An 18,484-nucleotide genomic window follows, 5' to 3' on the forward strand; every position below is an offset into this window, starting at 1 on the left:
TCACAGGGTTAACAAAGCACGACGTGCGGTTTTGAAACTGTTTCGGAAATGGTAACTTGCGGACAGAAATGTTGTGAACAAGGTGGAATGTTTTCGTAATACTGCCACGCGTCAAGGACGAACCATGTGGTTTCTCTATGGTGGTACTCACCTCTTCCAACCGCGTAGAATGACAATTAATGATCACCCAAGGAAAGTGCACTGGTTACGGCAGGGTTGGTGGACTCGAGAGGGTCGACTCCGCACGTACGGGTGGTCGGACATTTTCACGAACCAGAACAAATCATTCGTATCTAAACAGAAAATGTACATCTACTTTCCCCTCGTCGTAGCTGGTGTGTTAATTGAGCAGGCATATATAATATTATTTGTAAGAAAACAACAATTTGAAAAGGTCTGTATACGTTTGGTAACAATCTGAATATTAATAAGGGAATCAATGTGTGGAGAAGAGGTTTTCAACTAGTGGTTTAAACCCCAACGAGGCCTGCCGTCGATTTCACAAAGAGTTAGGACTCGTCTTATCTCAAGTTAGGACGAGTAACTCTTCCTAACTTAGGATTAATCTTAAGGTCTGCATGTTACAGTGCAGGTTTGGGACTCGTCCTAAGTCCTAAGATTAGTCTTAAGTTAGGAAGAGTTTTGTGAACTCGACGGCAGGTTCTTGATAATTTTACCGAGACGAAGTCGAGGTAAATTATCAAGAACCAGGCCTCGGCGGGTTTAAACCACTAGTTGCACTTTGATTCCCATTCATAAATACCTTTTCGGTCAAAAAACATCAACATTTTTGGTCAAAAAGTAAAATAAATGCAAAAATTATAATTGTTCAATGATTTCTTTCAACAATGGTAAATCCCTCCGCCGCCCTCGGGTAAACAACTCCTTATAAGGGAATGCTGTGGGCGTCGCGCGTATCGCGTAATGTGATGGCACAACTGTCTTGGCCAATGCTCTCGACCAATAGGAATGAAAAAACTGTCAAACTCGCGTGTCACGCCCATGTTTCAACACTTTTTCACTGGTCATAAACAAAGGTTACACACCCACGTGACGCGCTCTCCACCATTAGGAATAGCGAAACTGTCTGAGGTACTTATGAATGACAATTTATAACCTTACAGCAGATTTGCCCAGTCAAATGCATGCATCTGAGAATGTTTTCACTTTGAGAAACCGTAGAACTAAATTTGAATCCGACAAGGCGTTACGGACATAAACGTTTTTCAGATTGTCTATGAAACGATTTTCTTATGTCTATACTTAGGCCTACAATTATCAAGTTATTATACGCAAGCAAGATTTCAAATTAAAAGCTGTCAAATTGATGTCTAATAAAATAGAATAAAAATATATAAAGCAGGTCAGATAATGAGGGGTCAATGATGACCGGTCACCATCCATATCCGATTTATTAAATCAGGGTGAAACTTTCTCGTAATTGGTGATTTATGGTCTCTCTGTGGTATATTGGGCCAATAATAATGAGCGTCAGGAAGGAACTGAAAAATAACGTTTTGAATCTAAAGCGACCTCAGGTAGTAATTACGTTTTAATTAAATTCATAACTGGAAATATCCATATGCTAAATGCTGACCTAACAATGTTGACCTATTACAACATTGACCCTTCCTTAAAGGAACTGGACACCTTTGGTAATTGTAAATGGTCACTTGGTGTATTCTAACATAATGCATAACATATCAAATCTGGACATTTTTGACTCAATTGGACATCGAAGTTGCAAGAGAATAATACAAGAAAAACCATTGTTGTTAAAGTGTGTGCTTTCCAGATGCATAATAAAAGGCTTTAGGCCTGCAGTCTTTTATTGTTTGAGTTAGAAGTTCTCAAAAACTTTGTACGTTACCGTCAGAGGGAGCCGTTTCTCAAAATGTTTTATACTATCAACAGCTCTCCGTTAGTCGTTACCAAGTAAGTTTTAATGCTAAAAATTATTTTGAGTGACTACCAATAGCCTCCAGTGCCTTTAAAACTCAAGCGCCTTCAGGTAGTATAATTACGTTATCAATTTCACTCATAACTGAATATCTCCTTATGCTAAATGACGTTGACCAAACAGTGTTGACCTGTCCTTAACTGTTGACCTCGAGTTTGTTTTTATTAATCATTCTATTTTATATGGGTTTTCCCGCCCAATTTCACCAAAAACATCATTTCAGTTTCATCATGGGGGAAGGGTAATTCCTTCCAGATGCTGGATTTCAAGACCTCAAATTCTAAATCTGAGGTCTCGAAAATAAAATTAATTCTTTCTCGAAAACTACTCCACTTCAGAGGGAGCCGTTTCTCACACTACTACCAAATTTTCTTCCTTGATAAAAACAGGATTACCAACTAAATTTCTACTTGATTTTCAGGATGAGCAAACAACAGCTGAAAACCAGTAACAAGCAATATGCAACAAATGGAAATCTGGTTGGAAATCCTGTTTTTATCAAGAAAGAAATTTCATGCTAAGCAAATTTGTGTGCTTAGCAGCTCTATGATATTGGGCCCTGGGGGTGTAAAGAGTGGTCGGGGGGGGGGGGGGTGGGGGCTGACAGGTCCTAGATAAAACAAGCAAAGACTAGGTAAATTCAACCTCGTGGATTAAAATCCTTGAACCAGACATTCTGTCCCCACCAGTGTTTGATGTATACAGTCAAGTTAATAGGTCTTAATGTTAATCCTGTTGCGAATTTAGGCGCAAATATTGGCAGTAGTCAATAGAAATCGACAGACAGTCCCATTGGTTGAGGGGTTTTTGTATAACATTTTTTTTGCCATGACAGGAATCCTTAATCATTGCATGGCATGCTTAATGTGAATTAAGATGTATGGAGAAGTTTCAGCTTCAGTAGTCATCAATTTCTTTTTAGGGAAAAAAACATGAAAATCACGAGCGATGTTTTCAGGGGAGTCGCGTTATATTGACATGCAAAAAGTAATTATCGTCATTTCTTCCTTCGTGGTCTCACCGAGGAGAAAAATTATGTTCGTGAAATTGTGTTAGTCATTTCTTAAAAACTACAGTACCTCAGCAAGTAACATTTAGAGGGAAGCTTTCTACCGTCAATACTTTCAAACTGTGTATAAAAAAGTTTCATGAAAATCTTTGGACATTGTGTTTTGTGTTGTACAATAAGTAGGGGTCTATCCAAGGAGGCCTCGTTTAAGTTTCATGAAAACATGTGGACGTTTGTGTTTTGTGTCCTACAAAAAATACCCATCGGTTTAGGTTTTGTCTGAGACACCCAGACCAAACAGTGTGTCCACCCATTGAGGTAGAATGGTCCACCACATACCTCAAAAATGGCGACGATAATCCGCCACGAACGTTTGTGTACTCTTTGGGTCAAAGCCATCGGAAACAAAATGTCATTTACTCCTAAACCTTTTAAGCGAGTAAACATGCATTGTGGTGAGTGGGAAGTATTCAATTAATACCAGAAGAAGCTTACGGTCATTGACAGGCCATCAACACCATTTGGGAGTCTTAAGTATAAATGCAAATTAACAGAAGATTATAGCTTCGCGTTTGAGTCATGAAAGAAAGAACACAACTTTAAAAATTGACCCTTGACCAAAACAAGAGCTCAAAACATTGTGAGAAACGGCTCCCTCTGAAGTAACGTAGATTTCGAGAAAGATTTTCCACGAATTTGATTTCCAAACCCTAGAATTAGAACTTGAGGTCTCGAAATCAAGCATCTGAAAGCACACAACTTCGTGTAACGATGGTGTCTTTTCTTTCATTATTATCTCGCAAATTCGACGACCAATTGGGCTAAATTTTTCACAGGTTAGTTATGAGAAGATTGGTCTTTGACAAATTACCAATAGTGTCCAGTGTCTTTAAAAATCATAAGAAATTAAAACAACAAAACTCTTTTTCGTTCAACTGACATTGCCTTTAATATGGAAACCCTTGATCTGAAGTACACATATATAGATTGCATAATCAATTTGTTATACTACAAAATACGTAAAAATATATATTTTTGAAGTCAAAGTGTAATCAGAGTTTAAATTCTATTAAATTTAAAGTATTTTATACGTAAAAATATCTTAAAAGTATGATAGAATTATAAAGAGATGACTACTAAACCATCAGAAAAAAATGCCCCGATTTAATTTTAAATTAAGGTTAAAATTCATGACATTGTTTATTCCTCTGAAGCTTTTTTTCCAAGAAATTCACCAATCAACAATAATCCATGAGTGGCTTTTGCATTGAGGCTGCAGTTGCAGGCATAGGGTCAAAGTAACCAATCGAAAAAACAATCGCGGAAGTAATCTGCAAGGAAACTCATCGTGATGATAATTTTACACCTGGAACATGCCTGGTTGTGGCATTGGTGCCTGGGTTGTGGCATTGGGTGCCTGGGTGAAGGAAGGTGGGTGCCTGGGTGAAGGAAGTGGGTGCTGGGTTGTGGCATGGGTGCTGGGTTATGGACGTGGGTACCTGGGTTATGGAGTGGGTGGTTGGGTTATGGCATTAAGTGCCTGGGTTATGGAAGTGGGTACCCTGGGTTGTGGCATTGGTGTGGCATTGGGTGCCTGGGTTGTGGCATTGGGTGCCTGGGTTATGGCATTGGGTGCCTGGGTTATGGCTTTGGGTGCCTGGGTTATGGCATTGGGTGCCTGGGTTATGGCTTTGGGTGCCTGGGTTATGGCATTGGGTGCCTGGGTTATGGCTTTGGGTGCCTGGGTTGTGGCTTTGGGTGCCTGGGTTATGGCATTGGGTGCCTGGGTTGTGGCATTGGGTGCCTGGGTTGTGGCATTGGGTGCCTGGGTTGTGGCATTGGGTGCCTGGGTTATGGCTTTGGGTGCCTGGGTTATGGCATTGGGTGCCTGGGTTGTGGCATTGGGTGCCTGGGTTGTGGCATTGGGTGCCTGGGTTGTGGCATTGGGTGCCTGGGTTGTGCCATTGGGTGCCTGGGTTGTGGCATTGGGTGCCTGGGTTATGGCATTGGGTGCCTGGGTTGTGGCATTGAGTGCCTGGGTTATGGCATGCATTGGGTACCTGGGTTGTGGCATTGGGTGCCTGGGTTGTGGCTTTGGGGTGCCTGGGTTGTGGCATTGGGTGCCTGGGTTGTGGCATTGGGTGCCTGGGTTGTGGCATTGGGTGCCTGCAATATGGAAGTGGGTAACTGGGTTATGGCATTGGGTGCCTTGCTATGTACCAGTCTTGTGTCTTATTTGGGTTTGGAATTTCACATTAAAAGGTAAGACGAGGTAGGAATGAAAAATATAATTTCAGAATTAAATTTTGAATAATCTTTCTGGGGGATAACTATTAAAAATCACTGCACAAAGTTAAGCATCTCATTTATGTTAAGCTGAATTTGCATATCTTAGAAATAAAAAATAATTAAAATGTACATTTAAATCAAACTGCCTCTCAATAAAAGATTCCTTAACATTTTGACTACAAAGATTCCTAAACTACATAAATGTTTTATACCTTTGTTTAGTTTAAAAGTTAAAAGTCTATTTATTTATTTACAATATATGAGCGGATAAGGAATGCCTTGTTTGCACACAATGTGTTCCGAATCAAAACCAAATAAACTATGAACAAATTCGTTTGTGCATACAAGCTTTTTTAGAGTTTTGACAATCATCTTTAAAGTTTTGGACATTTCTTGTGACTGTTAATTGTACAGGCATATTAGTCATTAACTCTTTAGAGACCATAGTGGCCACACAAGGTTAGGCCGTGTCCGAAACGACGACCTCAGCTACAGCTACGTCTAGATCAGCGCGTCTACCAACGTTGAAGAATAGGCAGACGCGCGCGATCTAGCCGTAGCTGTAGCCGAAGTCGTCGTTTCGGACACGGCCTTAATACCAAAACCCCCATAGAAGCAGCAAACAGCTGCAAGGTTTGACCTACTTCCATACACATAGAGGTCAAAGTAAAGGTCAGGTCCAGATATGAAATTTTCCAATGAAGTATATTAGCAATCACAATTTCTTCACACAAAACTAAATTTTCTATTACATGTAATTTCTGTTAACTCTTTCAGTGCCAACGTCAAACTTGTAAAATGTATTTGATGTATTCAGAAATCGCCATTTTCGTACATGAGTAATCTTTTACATGTATTTAAAAAGTGTCATCAATGGTTCCTGTACAACCCATAATAGATATGTCATCACAGGGCAAGGCCGTGTTCACTTTGCAAAGGGCACTTTGAATTGAAAATCTTAGCGTCTATGGGAAACTTTTCAAGAGGCACCAAGGCCAAGACCAGTGGCAACGAAAGACATATCCTCCATGACCCTGTTTTCTTTTGGTACATCCCAAAGTCAATAGTATTATTTATGGAGTGATGATGCCCTCTTGTGATGACAGGCCTGGGATGTACCAATGCAAAACAAATCAGCTAAGATATATTTTGTTTGGTGAGAAAGAAAATACTGAGAAAGAAATATAATTTTTCTTTTTCTTTCTTACCAAAGTTTGGAAAACCTGAAAAAGTTGGACATTTTAGGTTCAGCACGACCAACAAAAAGCAGGCACTGAAAGAGTTGATGAGCAGTGTTTGCATTTTCTGTTTTTGTTAATATTGTGATAATTACATGGTAATGAAAGGGTTAAGTAAATCTACAAATGTAATTATATAAACTGTCACATAATCAATCTGTACTTTCACTTATTTTTGAATAAAATATTTGTGATTGAACAAAGAAAAAACCCGAAATATAGCCTCTCTACATGTACGATGGATTTAAAATATTTTGATTTTGTTCAGTCTCAACTTATTGTGTCAAGGACATTATATTTACAAATTGATAATTAAATGAGAAACTCTTTGATCCGATGTTTACCTCTTAAACACAACTCTCTCAAAAAAAATATCTCAAAAATTATCATAACAATTTGATGATAAAACTACCCAAAATTTTAAACTACAACTTGATCCTCTTAGAATAAACTCCTTATTTTTATTCCTTAATTAGATTCCGATAAACTCGCATTACAAAATATCTTCAAAATTTTACCTCTTTTATAAAAAAATATTAACATATGCAGTGCAAACTTTGTCTCTGATTCCATTAAACCTTCAAGTCTACGTATGTACATGATTCAGAAGGTAAAGGCACATGAACTGCCCCAGGCAGTTTTTAAATTTGAGAAGTTCCCAGTTTCGTACAAATTTGTTCCTGAGTCACGATATGGCGCAAGGCACGAACGATTTGAATTAAAATGTACGAGCAGAAATGAGCAGGGTACCAGTCACAAATTGTACATGTGATATGGTAGTTTGACTGGTAACCTTAACTGGTAAGCAGAAATTTGTTACCATTTGTCTGCTAAGCAGAAATGAGCAGGATACCAGTCACAAATTGTACATGTGATATGGTAGTTTGGCTGGTATTCTTATTCTGGTAAGCGTTATATTGTTGTGCTTAGCTACTTTTTGTGCTTAAGCAGCTCTATGAAGATGGGCCATGGGGTTGATTTCATGAAGAGTTAAGACTAGCCTTAAGTTTGTTATATCTCCTAGGACTAGTCCAAACTTAGGACAAGTCCTAACTCTTTGGACCGTTGGACCATAAAAAGAAATATTTATTTTATTGTGCGCCTCTATTAGTGTTGACCAACACTAACAGAACCTCTCTCTGGACAAACTATAGGTGACACCCTATTGTTGCACCATTTCGGATGACTAGAAGCCATAACATGCAAGTACATGTACTGTACATAGTACACAACTGGACACTACATACAGACGACCGAAAGTAAGCTTTTCATGTCTGTTTTGATTGGTCCGAGGTGATGTTTGCAAACGGCGGTCACATCACCTCAACACAATCAAACACAGATATGGAAAGCTTGCGTCACTGCACGTTTATCCAATGACATCATTGTATCCTACTGGTTCTGAAAAGCAAGTACCTGTCTTTATCCTTGCGGATAAAGACAGGGGACCAGTCTACTCAAAACCCAGCTCGGAGCGAGGGCGCTGTTGTGTGCTCCCGACGTCATGCGCGTGTATACAGATGTCAATGCTTTTGCCGTTGTGCTAGCCGCAGTACATGTTTTTATTAATGACAAACTCTGTTTCTGACAAAATATAAGTTGTACTGGCTGAAGTCGGTCCCCAATCGCTTGCTGGTGCCACATATACCCTCCTGACAACACACAGAATCAAAGATGTTTAATCCACTGTACCGGGTGTCTCAAAAAAAAACTATACACTTTTGAAATGGCTGCCGAATAAAAAATAAACGATTCTGGGGAAAAAGGTTTTTGTTTATGGATAGCTTATGGTCTCAACCTTCATATGACACCAAAAATTCTGAATGGGTGGGTGAGCACTGCTCACTTTTGTGAAGTGTTTAAAATAAGGCTGCGCAGGAATTAGCCTTCCAATTTGAGAGCTTACAAAATTGAGGGTGATGATAATTCATGCTCAAATACGATTAGTTTTGGTTTGCTGAGTGAAGTTTATGGTTTATTAAACCATTTTTTTTTTATATTCATAAGTGAACAGGAAATGCATTTTTGTTCTCGTAGCATTGTAACTTTCCCGGTAGACTCAGTGGTGTCTTCATGTGAGTCGCGATGGTGTGATGGTACATGTAGCAGTTTCCATGTTACAAACTGGGTTTGTTTTTTAACATCTGTGACTTTTAATAAAAACCTTCATCCCGCATTTCAGTTGTTGTTAGATGAGTTGAACATTTCATTGGTTTTTCTTAATAATCAGATGGGGATTATGTACAAAGATTGTTCAATAATACGGTTTTTTGAAAACAGGAATGTCAAAGATGTTGGCTACTTATTCTTCAGGTTACCCATTGACCTGAAGTAGCCGAAATCTTGGATTGAATTGCGTAAGCTACAAAGGACTTACCTCTCACAAAGGGAAGGCTAATTCCTGCGCAGCCTTATTTTCAACACTTCACAAAAGTGAGCATTGCTCACACAATCATGAATTATTTTCAGACTTTATGGTGTCATGTGAAAGTTGAGTCCATGAACCATCCATACACCTAAACCTTTTCCTCCAGAATCATATACTTTTCATTCGGCAGCCATTTCAAAAGTGTATAGATTTTTTTGAGACACACGGAAGTAATCAATACTTCTTATATAGTGTAATTCAAGAGCTAAAACAAAATCATGTATTTCTGGTATATAAAAATTTCCTGACGTTTTTCCTTAAAAAAATTGTTGCAAAAAATCTACAAAATTATCAATGTCAGAGCAAATGGTGATGATTATACAGAAACGAACAGTCTCTTAAAGGTGAAAGACACTGGACACTATTGGTAATTGTCACAGAGCATTATTCTCACTCGGTGTATCCGAACATATGTATAAAATAACAAACCTGTGAAAATTTGAGCTCAATTGGTCGTCAAAGTTGCAAGAGAATAATCACCTTTGTTGCACAAAATTTGTTTGCTTTCAGATGCATAATAAAAGGCTTCAGGTATTTTATTAATTGAGTGAGAAATTACCTCTTTTTCAAAAATTACGTTACTTCAGAGGAAGCCGTTTCTCACAATGTTTTATACTATCAAGAGCTCTCCATTGCTCATTAAGAAGTAAGTTTTTATGCTAAAAATTATTTGGAGTAACTACCAATAGTGTCCAGTGCCTTTAAAAAAGGGTTATTCATGTATAGAATCTTTGACAAATTTGCAGACAAAACCCCAAAAGGAAACAGTACTCACCTCCTGGGATGTAGTAACGCGAAATCGAAACGTAGATTTGGCGTAGACTCCCACAGGTATACTCCATCTGTGTACCATACCCTAAAATTACAATTAAAAAAAAAAAAAATAATAACAACAATATTAATAATAATACATGTAGGTTCCTATTTAGTGCTTGTGTCACTCACGACTAATCAAAACAACCTAAACTACTTACAAAACACAATCAGACATCAGTGACACAATTCTTCAATCCTTTCAGCTTGAATTTTACTATATTGAGCCTGCAGCAAACATTGCCACAATGCATCGTGAGAATTAAAAATAAGTCACGGCTAGAGTCGTTGTCGCGACTATTTGAGGTGGGACTAGTCGAGTAGTAAATTTCATTAGTCTCCCAGGCCTACTGACAATATCCAATGTCCCTGAGCAAGACACTTCACTATAACTGCTTCTCTCCACCCAGGGGTAAATGGGTACCTGTGAGGGTAGAGATGGTTCTTGTGATTGATTAAGCCGAGTAGCGCATATTAATGTTGCACAGGCTGCATACTTCCCACCAGGGAGCTGAGATGAAGGAATGAATTTAAGGCCCCGTTACCAGGGGTTATAATGTTAGAAGCACTTTGAGACGCCCTCCAGGTGTGAAAAGCGCTATTTTTTTTATGCAAGTCGCCTGACACACAATGCCTGAAGGCCACTTCAAGTTGTGGGCTACCAGAGGCCAAACACCAGTGCTTGAATCTGGTGCTCTTAACCGCTCGGCCATGACACTGCCACTGCTATGAGCAAGTTTGAGTGTGCACAATGGTTAACTAAAGGTTGACCGTTTTGACTCGAACCCAGGCTGGTAGACCATTGGTTGACTACTGTGGTCAACCAGCCTCGAGCCCATGATTTCTTCACTGGTCCCAACAGCATGTTCCATTCTAACATGTGTTAAGCGCAGAAGGGAACCAGTGACACTTTAGCGAAAAGGTGGAAGGTTGACTAGACTACCAAACGAGTCGTTCGGGTTAGTACGTGACTGCGCATGTGCAGTGTTAGTCTGTGGTCGACCACTGGTGGACTAAATGTGCGCACTCGAACTTGCTCTATATAAAAAAAAAAATATTATTATTATCCATGGTCCTTAGGTCCAGCTTACCTCACTGAACTCATTATCCTCTGGTTCACCCTCTTCCGCTCCTGGACATGTTTCCTCTAACAACGGCGAACATTTCCACACTCTGACTGAGAACGTCGTGCTGTTAATAAAAGGGTGAAATTTTTTGATTTGATTCAATATAAAATGATTCCTTTAAGGACATTACAGAATTGGTAAGAACAAAACTTGTCTAAGATTACAGATTTGTATAAAACTGACTGAGATGGATTAAGGGATGAAGTATATGGCCAAGTGACCAGGGATTGAGCGCCTTAATATGCCCTTCGGGCTGTGATAAAGCGCTACTATCATTATAATAATATTTATTTACTACTATACTATGGTTCGAATCCCACCCGAGTAAAATGCCTGTGATTTTTTCCACAGGACTCGGGGAAAGTACTGAGTATACAGTGCTACACACATCGGTGTATATGGGTAAAAACCAAAAATTAATATACTTTATCCCGATGCAAATTTAACATCTATTAAATCGTTTGCAGTACCCGCTGCTAAAACATAGGATTCGAACTGCCTCTAGCTACCGGGCAATCTCGGTGGTCTAGTTGGTAAGACACTGCTCTAGAATTGCAAGGGTCGTGGGTTCGAATCCCACCCCAGTAAAATGCCTGTGATTTTTTTCACAGGACTCGGGAAAGTACTGAGTATACAGTGCTACACACATCGGTGTATATGGGTAAAACCAAACTTAATATACTATACTAAAGTTGCTACCCCAAGGGTTTTGGGGTTAACAAGTTTCAGTTTTGGAAGAAAATACAGTACAATACAATACAATTATTATATATTTATTATATATAGGAGTTGAGGCATTGCATGGTGGGGTATCAATATACAGCGGCAACACCATGTCTGTATCTACTTGCCAGGTAGAGTTTGTTCTTAGAGAACTGTCTTTCTTAGAGAACTGTCTCCTGATAATGATTAGAGCAAGCTAGTCAAAACGTTGAGACCAATTCAAGAACTGCCTCCGCGGTAGTACAGTTAATCACGATCCTATAAGCTAAAGTAGTAGTCCCAGCCGATTGTTTATACCTTCTGCGCAGGGAGTAGTTAAAAAGCAGAAGTTTCTTTTCAGAACTGAGAAGTCTCCGATAAATGTACTCCGCCGCGTTAGTAGAATAAAGAAAGACAGTTCTCTAAGAACAAACTCTCTGGCAAGTAGAAACACACATGAGGTTACAGCAAACCAAATGTATATACATTTATTATAATCATCCATGATATAGCGTCATGTAAACTCTACTCACTTTATGTCAAGCAGGAGACTTTTGAGAGGGACGAACTGCGGAACTCTAATGTTGTAGGAGCAGTTTCCATCAGACCTGTTTGGAATTAATAATAATAAAATAGGGCATTTTACAAGGAACTATACAACAAGCAAATAAACAATGGAACCACGAAACGAAACTTGTGACCCGCTCTGTGAAAATGAGTCAGATGAAGGCAATTTGTAATTGAGTTATATGCATGGCTGGAAAGAACACTCAGCAGCAGCAATTTGGTGTGTGTCTAAGCTTTGGGGTGTATCGCGTTGCTGAGTTACTCCCGTTTGAAATTAGCCACTACACCATTTTTTTTTTAAACGAATTACAAGAAAAATGATATTTTAAACTACCATTGTGTGCAAAAAGATACAAATTAGACATAAGTATGATCACAAAGAAATTGTTGTATTCATAGCTTTATTGCCTAAAAGCAAGTGTTCTAAAGGTTAACCATGCAACTAAAGATCTTAAAAAAAAAAAAATACACATTAAACTGTCCATAACATATTGCATTGGGCGACATGTGACTCATTTTCACACAGAGTGGGTCGCATTTGAGGAGGGAGATGGTTCTAAAGGCGTGGAGCGTGTGCGTAAAAAGCACGATCCCAGGCTGGTAAGCAGAGACATGAAATTTGGTCTAGATTTCATTGAGCTTATTGCTCTTTGGACCCACCTGGGCCCAATTTCATAAAGCTGATTCCCGGTAAGCAAATTTTTGTGCTTACTGTAGCAAAAAATGTAGGTAAGCATAAATGTATTTCACTGTGATTTCTCAAGTTAGCAGACGAATTCTTGACACGCATGAATGTTCACCATGGATTTGCATTGTTACGTCACTCATGAGCTAACTGCGGGTTAGTGAGCATTTACCCTTGCTTTCGGTAAACAGCTTCATGAAAAAAATCTGCTAAGGGACGCTCTTTAAGCACAAAACAGCTGCTTACATCTTTTACAAAAATTGGCCTAGGTGTTTGCATAAAGGGTGCGTTCGATTAGATTCCCCGGGTCAACCCGATCTGCCCCCGATACGTTCGAATACCTTTGGCGTCATTCCAGGGGCTCACCGGGTCAGCCCCAAGTGCCCTGCTTGTGGAGTGGGTCACTTGACGTCACCACGAGAGGGCGAGTGATTGTTCTATTAGCTCTTGTCAGGGGCTCACCCGAATGAGCAACGCAGGGTCGACACAGGGAAGCTAATCGAACGCACCCATAGACAGTACTTACCCACACTTTGTGTGGTTCATGACGTTTAGCCCTTCAACCATAATACTGGAAACAGACAAACCTGTCAAAAAAGAAAAACACAGAAAATCATATTGATGTTAGGACTAAACTTCATCCAAACGAGAACAAATCTTTTCTAAAAAACGTACCTCTCCAACTCAGTGTCTGCCTGCATACGAAACAGACATGATCGGATTCGTTGAAGGATGTCCCATCTACGGGCGACATTATCCAATTGCGTGTGACGGGGTCCATGAATTTTGTACACCCAAGGGGGCAAATGGCACCCAAGGGGGCAAATGGCACCCAAGGGGGCAAATGGCACCCAAGGGGGCAAATGGCACCCAAGGGGGGCAAATGGCACCCAAGGGGGCAAATGGCACTCGCGGACAATGTAATAAATAAATAAAGTAAAAACGCACCTATCCGAGAAGCTTTTTCAGCCGAGAGTCATTATCTAAGATAGTGATATGCAATGCCCCCTTGACACCATTGGCGCAATTTCCCAATAGGGTTTGTGCACAGTTCTGCAGTTTTAGCCAAGTGAGGGAGCTATTTTCCATAGCCGCCGATGACGTCACGAGTCCTTTCTTGCGCGGGTTTGTTTGACCTCACATTTTAAAGAATTTTAGCTTGGAGTGTTTCTGAGAAAAACCAATAAGTGAATATTGTTTTATGTTTACATACTTGGTAATATATTGTTGTCCATGGTGAGACCTCGCTTCTCCCTTTTGCGTTGAACTTGAGGTTCAGTTGGAGCCACTTCATCTGCGCTGCTGCTATAGCTCATTCCAGAGGAATCTACAGAGAAAAGTAATAATAATAACAAGATGAAAATATCCATTTTCAGTTGCAGGCCCTAGGATGTGAAATTCCCTTCCAAACTCAACCAGAAGTTCTAGCTCTGTTACCATGTTCAAAAGGTCTCTGAAAACATTCTTTTTCAATCAGTAAATCTCGCTTGGCTTGGCCTGGGTTTTTGTCAAAGAGAGACCGGCCTTTCGCAGGACTTTCTTGGCTAAATGCTGCAAGCTTTGCCTAGTCGTTGTTTTCTTCATGGTTTTTGATTGCATTCCCTTTTTTGTTTTTTCCTGTCATTCTCTGAGCGCTTTGTAACCTTAGGAAAAGGGGCTAAATAGATAGTATTATTATTATTATTAATATTATCCAAAACATTAATATTATCCACTACCGCAGGTAGATGTGCGGGGGTTCGGGAGACTTCTCAGTTCTAAAAGGCAGGACAGTTCTTTTCAGAACTGAGAAGTGTCCCGAACCCCCGAACATCTACTCCGCAGTAGTAAAATACAGCAAGACAGTTCTCTAAAGAACAAACTCTACCTGGCAAGTAGATACACACAAGGTGTTACCGCAAACCAAATATATAAGAACTTTGTTATTTCTTATTTAGCAAAAACAATATCTTTCAAGGAGAAAATGGCGTTTGTAAAAAATGGCCGAAGAACGACAACTTTCTGTTCCTGTAAGAATGTGTGCTGCACGATTGAGTGGTCGAACAAATCGGGTCACCAGCGGTTGTTTATGTCCACTTGCGGTCGGTGACATAAAAAAAGGCGATGAGAAGTGATCGGCAGGCAGCCCGCAACGACCAGCAGCGCATGTCGCCTCTATCTACCAGCTTGGTCGTTTCCCTGCTGGCTGGCCCGGGTATTTGGAAACGAAAGGGTTAATGATGGGGACATCTCGCCGTAAGCTTGGGCGATATTGATTTATTTTATTCACGATATATCGCCAACATTATATCACGATATTCGATATAATCGCGATTAATTAAATTTGACATCATCAGTCTTCAAACTCCAAGTGAAAGTTGTAGAAGAGACAGTCATAGCATAAGAGAGGTGTTCTAATGACCTATTCTTCTGGTTTTACTCCAAACCTATGGGGTGCAAGATGTCTCAGCTAGCAAATACATCGCGATATTTAATCCGATATCAAAATCGTTTCCAAATTAATATCGCGATATTCGATAATATCGTGATATCGCCCAAGCTTATCTAGCCGTAGCCGTAAAGATGGAAACAGCCTACCTGGTGGTGAGGAATCACTCTTATGAGTATTGCTTGGGCTCATCACTGAACAGCAGAACTGGCATCCTGGCTCACTACATTCATCATCGTCACTAGAATCAGAATCAGACGGGAAAAATGCTGCGAACAAAGAAAACAAATGTTGTTAAGTACCTTCATTCCTTCTAAATGTTGATCGACCTTTCCATAAGCCTTTTTGAGAATTGGCGGACACAATGCTACAACACTATTAGGTTTGGGTAAATTTGTCTGTATTCACCCAAACCAAAGAGTACACTCCTATCACGTCCACCAAAGAGCGGCCATACCTCAAAAAGGCTGTTGATTAAAATGAAATGCATGGGCAAATACAGAGTAACAGACTAGTCTGCCCATTGCGTTGTGCTGCATTTGGACCGAAATCCACGACCGTCTAAACCTCGTGACCAAAGAAAACTGGTCCCCCATGTTTCAGCTCTCTCATTCAACAGATCAGACCAGGGGCAGTGATGGTGTAGACACAAGAAAACTGTTCCCCCTATGTTTCAACTCTCTCATTAAACAGCTCAGACCAGGGGCAGTGATGGTGTAGACACAAGAAAACTGTTCCCCCTATGTTCCAACTCTCTCATTAAACAGCTCAGACCAGGGGCAGTGATGGTGTAGACACAAGAAAACTGTTCCCCTTATGTTCCAACTCTCTCATTAAACAGCTCAGACCAGGGGCAGTGATGGTGTAGACACAAGAAAACTGTTCCCCCTATGTTTCAACTCTCTCATTAAACAGCTCAGACCAGGGGCAGACCAAAGAAAACTGTTCCCCCTATGTTTCAACTCTCTCATTAAACAGCTCAGACCAGGGGCAGTGATGGTGTAGACACAAGAAAACTGTTCCCCCTATGTTCCAACTCTCTCATTAAACAGCTCAGACCAGGGGCAGTGATGGTGTAATTGGCTTTAATCCAATGTTACAACCTTTCTGTTGTTGATAACTTCACTACTGCGGAGCGAGCTCTTAACGGGACTCAACGCTTCAACTAGCTTGCTCTAGTCGTCGTCTGATTTTCTACCTCTGCCCAGGGCCCATTTTCATAGAGCTGCTTAACGGTCGATTTTGTGCTTAACGGGTGCACCTAGCAAGTTTTCATTTCATAGCCTTGCTTAAGCACGGTTTTTTGCTTAAAACGGCGAGGCAAGCAAGCAAAAAGGGTCCTTAAAGCCCCATTGCTTAAGCACCCTGTTTAAGCGCCGGGCCCAGTTTCAAAGAGCTGCATCCCGTAACGGTCGATTTTGTGCTTAACGGGCGCACCTAGCAAATTTTTCATTTCATACAATTGCTTAAGCAAGGTTTTTTTGCTTACATAGGTAAGCAAACAAAAAGGGTCCTTAAAGCCTCTATTTTGCTTAAGCACCCTATTCACACAGCGCATAGTGCAACACTCATTGCAAACGATGTTATTGTGCCGGCACAGCGGTGATTGTACGTGCGTTTGTATGGTAGGTGTAGCAAATAAACTAGTGTCTAAAAAGCTTCAGAATCATGTTGTACAATGTATTATCTTCTTGTTTACTTTCAAGTTAGTGTGTAAACCTTTCGAGGGGCACTTTGAACCATTACAAATAATACATATCAGACACAGAAGGTGATGATTTTTTTTATCGCCACTCGAGTGCACTCCGCATTTATTTCGCCCGCCATTTTGTCAGCACCTTCTTCTTTTTCGCTTAAGCAAACGATCTAAAATGTTTAAGCTTAAGCTCGTATACGTTTAGCATGGAATCCGAATGGTTTTAAGCAATTTTTTGCCCTGTTAAGCGAAAATATTTGCTTACCGTTAAGCAGCTCTATGAAATTGGGCCCAGGTAGTAGTAAAAAAAAAATCAGGCCAGTTCTTTCAGAACTGAGAAGTCTCCTGAACATCCGATAAATCTACTCCGCAGTAGTAGAATATAAAAGCAAGACAGTTCTCTAAGAACAAACTCTGGCAAGTAGACACAGACATGGTGTTACCGCAAACCAAATATATTAACAACAGGTTTTCTTTGGGCAACTCACCAGGAGGCATGGTTATGGGTTTGTCTGTGTTGTCGAAATCAGCTTCGCTTGGTCCGTTTCTGCTTAGTTCCGGGCTGGAGGACGAGGTCGACAGTCCTGTAGGATTACTACTGCAATAAAGTGCATTGATTAATTGCTAATTTCCAATTGATTGATTATTAATTTCCAATTGATTGATCATTAACTTTCAATTGGTTGATTATTCAATTCCAATTGATTAATATTAATTCCAATTGATGACTATTAATTTCCAATTGATTGATTACTAATTTCCAATTGATTGATTACTAGTTTCCTATTGATTGGTGATTAATTACTAATTGATTATTAATTTCCAATTGATTGATTATTAATTTCCAATTGATTGATTACTTATTCCAATTGATTGCAGGCCTCAAATTTCCCGGCGTCCATGGCCGCCGGTGCCCTTCAAACTGGCCGTGGTGCCCGAGAAAATCGGACATTTTCGCGGCCAAAAGGCCGTGCTTTTTTTCTCCGATGGCCGCCGTGCCCTTTTTGAGATCAAAATTTATGTTTTGATGCCGTCCATCCGTCTGTAGAGCACACAAAATCAGCAACTTACATGTACATCACATAATACACGCACACACAGAGCGCGGTCGGTTGAATGCTCATCATACGGAATTGAAACGGACGGCAGCAGTGCATGTGTGGTGCACGATGCAGAACGACAGACGTGCATCATATAGACACTTAGTACTCGTCGGAGTTTATACACGGGCTGGATGTACTTGCAACGACCATTTGAGAACAATCGCACTGGTATCATCTTGCAACACGCGTACCCACGCATGGTTGTCCATGATGGGTACCAGCTAATAACAATTTCGGTTCCATTTGAGGTTGGGCGCCCGCCTATTCCATGGTACGTGCTTGTTCACTGGTACTTGTACATGTTTGTGCGCGTGGGCCATGTACGTAAATCACGCATCATGTACATGTACATGATAGGTACATGTAAGGTACATGTACGTCCGTTGAATAAATCTCTGTCTGTGCACAAGTGACAGCTCATGTCGTCCGGCGTCGCAAC

At 40.3% G+C, this 18,484-nt stretch overlaps 2 protein-coding genes across 2 annotated transcripts; both read right to left on the reverse strand.

Moving 5' to 3' along the window:
• Positions 1 to 4,329: 4,329 nt before the first annotated feature.
• Positions 4,330 to 7,283, reverse strand: LOC117306726 (threonine-rich protein-like). Its single transcript, XM_033791203.1, has 2 exons — positions 4,564 to 7,283; positions 4,330 to 4,386 (listed from the first exon to the last, which is right to left on the reverse strand). Exons 1-2 carry the CDS (start codon positions 5,041 to 5,043, stop codon positions 4,330 to 4,332), a joined length of 537 nt encoding a protein of 178 aa, XP_033647094.1. The 5' UTR covers positions 5,044 to 7,283.
• Positions 7,284 to 7,783: 500 nt separating this feature from the next.
• LOC117306727 (myelin regulatory factor-like protein) lies at positions 7,784 to 17,538 on the reverse strand. The gene is made up of 8 exons (XM_033791204.1): positions 17,431 to 17,538; positions 15,396 to 15,515; positions 14,032 to 14,145; positions 13,345 to 13,405; positions 12,100 to 12,174; positions 10,829 to 10,928; positions 9,700 to 9,780; positions 7,784 to 8,148 (listed from the first exon to the last, which is right to left on the reverse strand). Exons 1-8 carry the CDS (start codon positions 17,438 to 17,440, stop codon positions 8,062 to 8,064), a joined length of 648 nt encoding a protein of 215 aa, XP_033647095.1. The 5' UTR covers positions 17,441 to 17,538; the 3' UTR covers positions 7,784 to 8,061.
• Positions 17,539 to 18,484: the final 946 nt, after the last annotated feature.

This window comes from Asterias rubens, unplaced genomic scaffold (genome assembly GCF_902459465.1).
Source record: "Asterias rubens unplaced genomic scaffold, eAstRub1.3, whole genome shotgun sequence".
NCBI classification, from domain to species: domain Eukaryota; kingdom Metazoa; phylum Echinodermata; class Asteroidea; order Forcipulatida; family Asteriidae; genus Asterias; species Asterias rubens.

Bases quoted from the DNA above. Each gene is read 5' to 3' on its own strand.
- LOC117306726 (XM_033791203.1), bottom strand. From the start codon at position 5,043: ATGCCACAACCCAGGTACCCAATGCATGCCATAACCCAGGCACTCAAT. The intron at 4,387-4,563 runs GCACCCAATGCC...TCCTTCACCCAG, and splicing joins CACCCAATGCCACAACCCAG to GCACCCAATGCCACAACCCA.
- LOC117306727 (XM_033791204.1), bottom strand. The intron at 13,406-14,031 runs GTATGTAAACAT...CTTTTTTGACAG, and splicing joins GGACAACAATATATTACCAA to GTTTGTCTGTTTCCAGTATT. The intron at 9,781-10,828 runs GTAAGCTGGACC...TTGTAATTTTAG, and splicing joins AGGATAATGAGTTCAGTGAG to GGTATGGTACACAGATGGAG.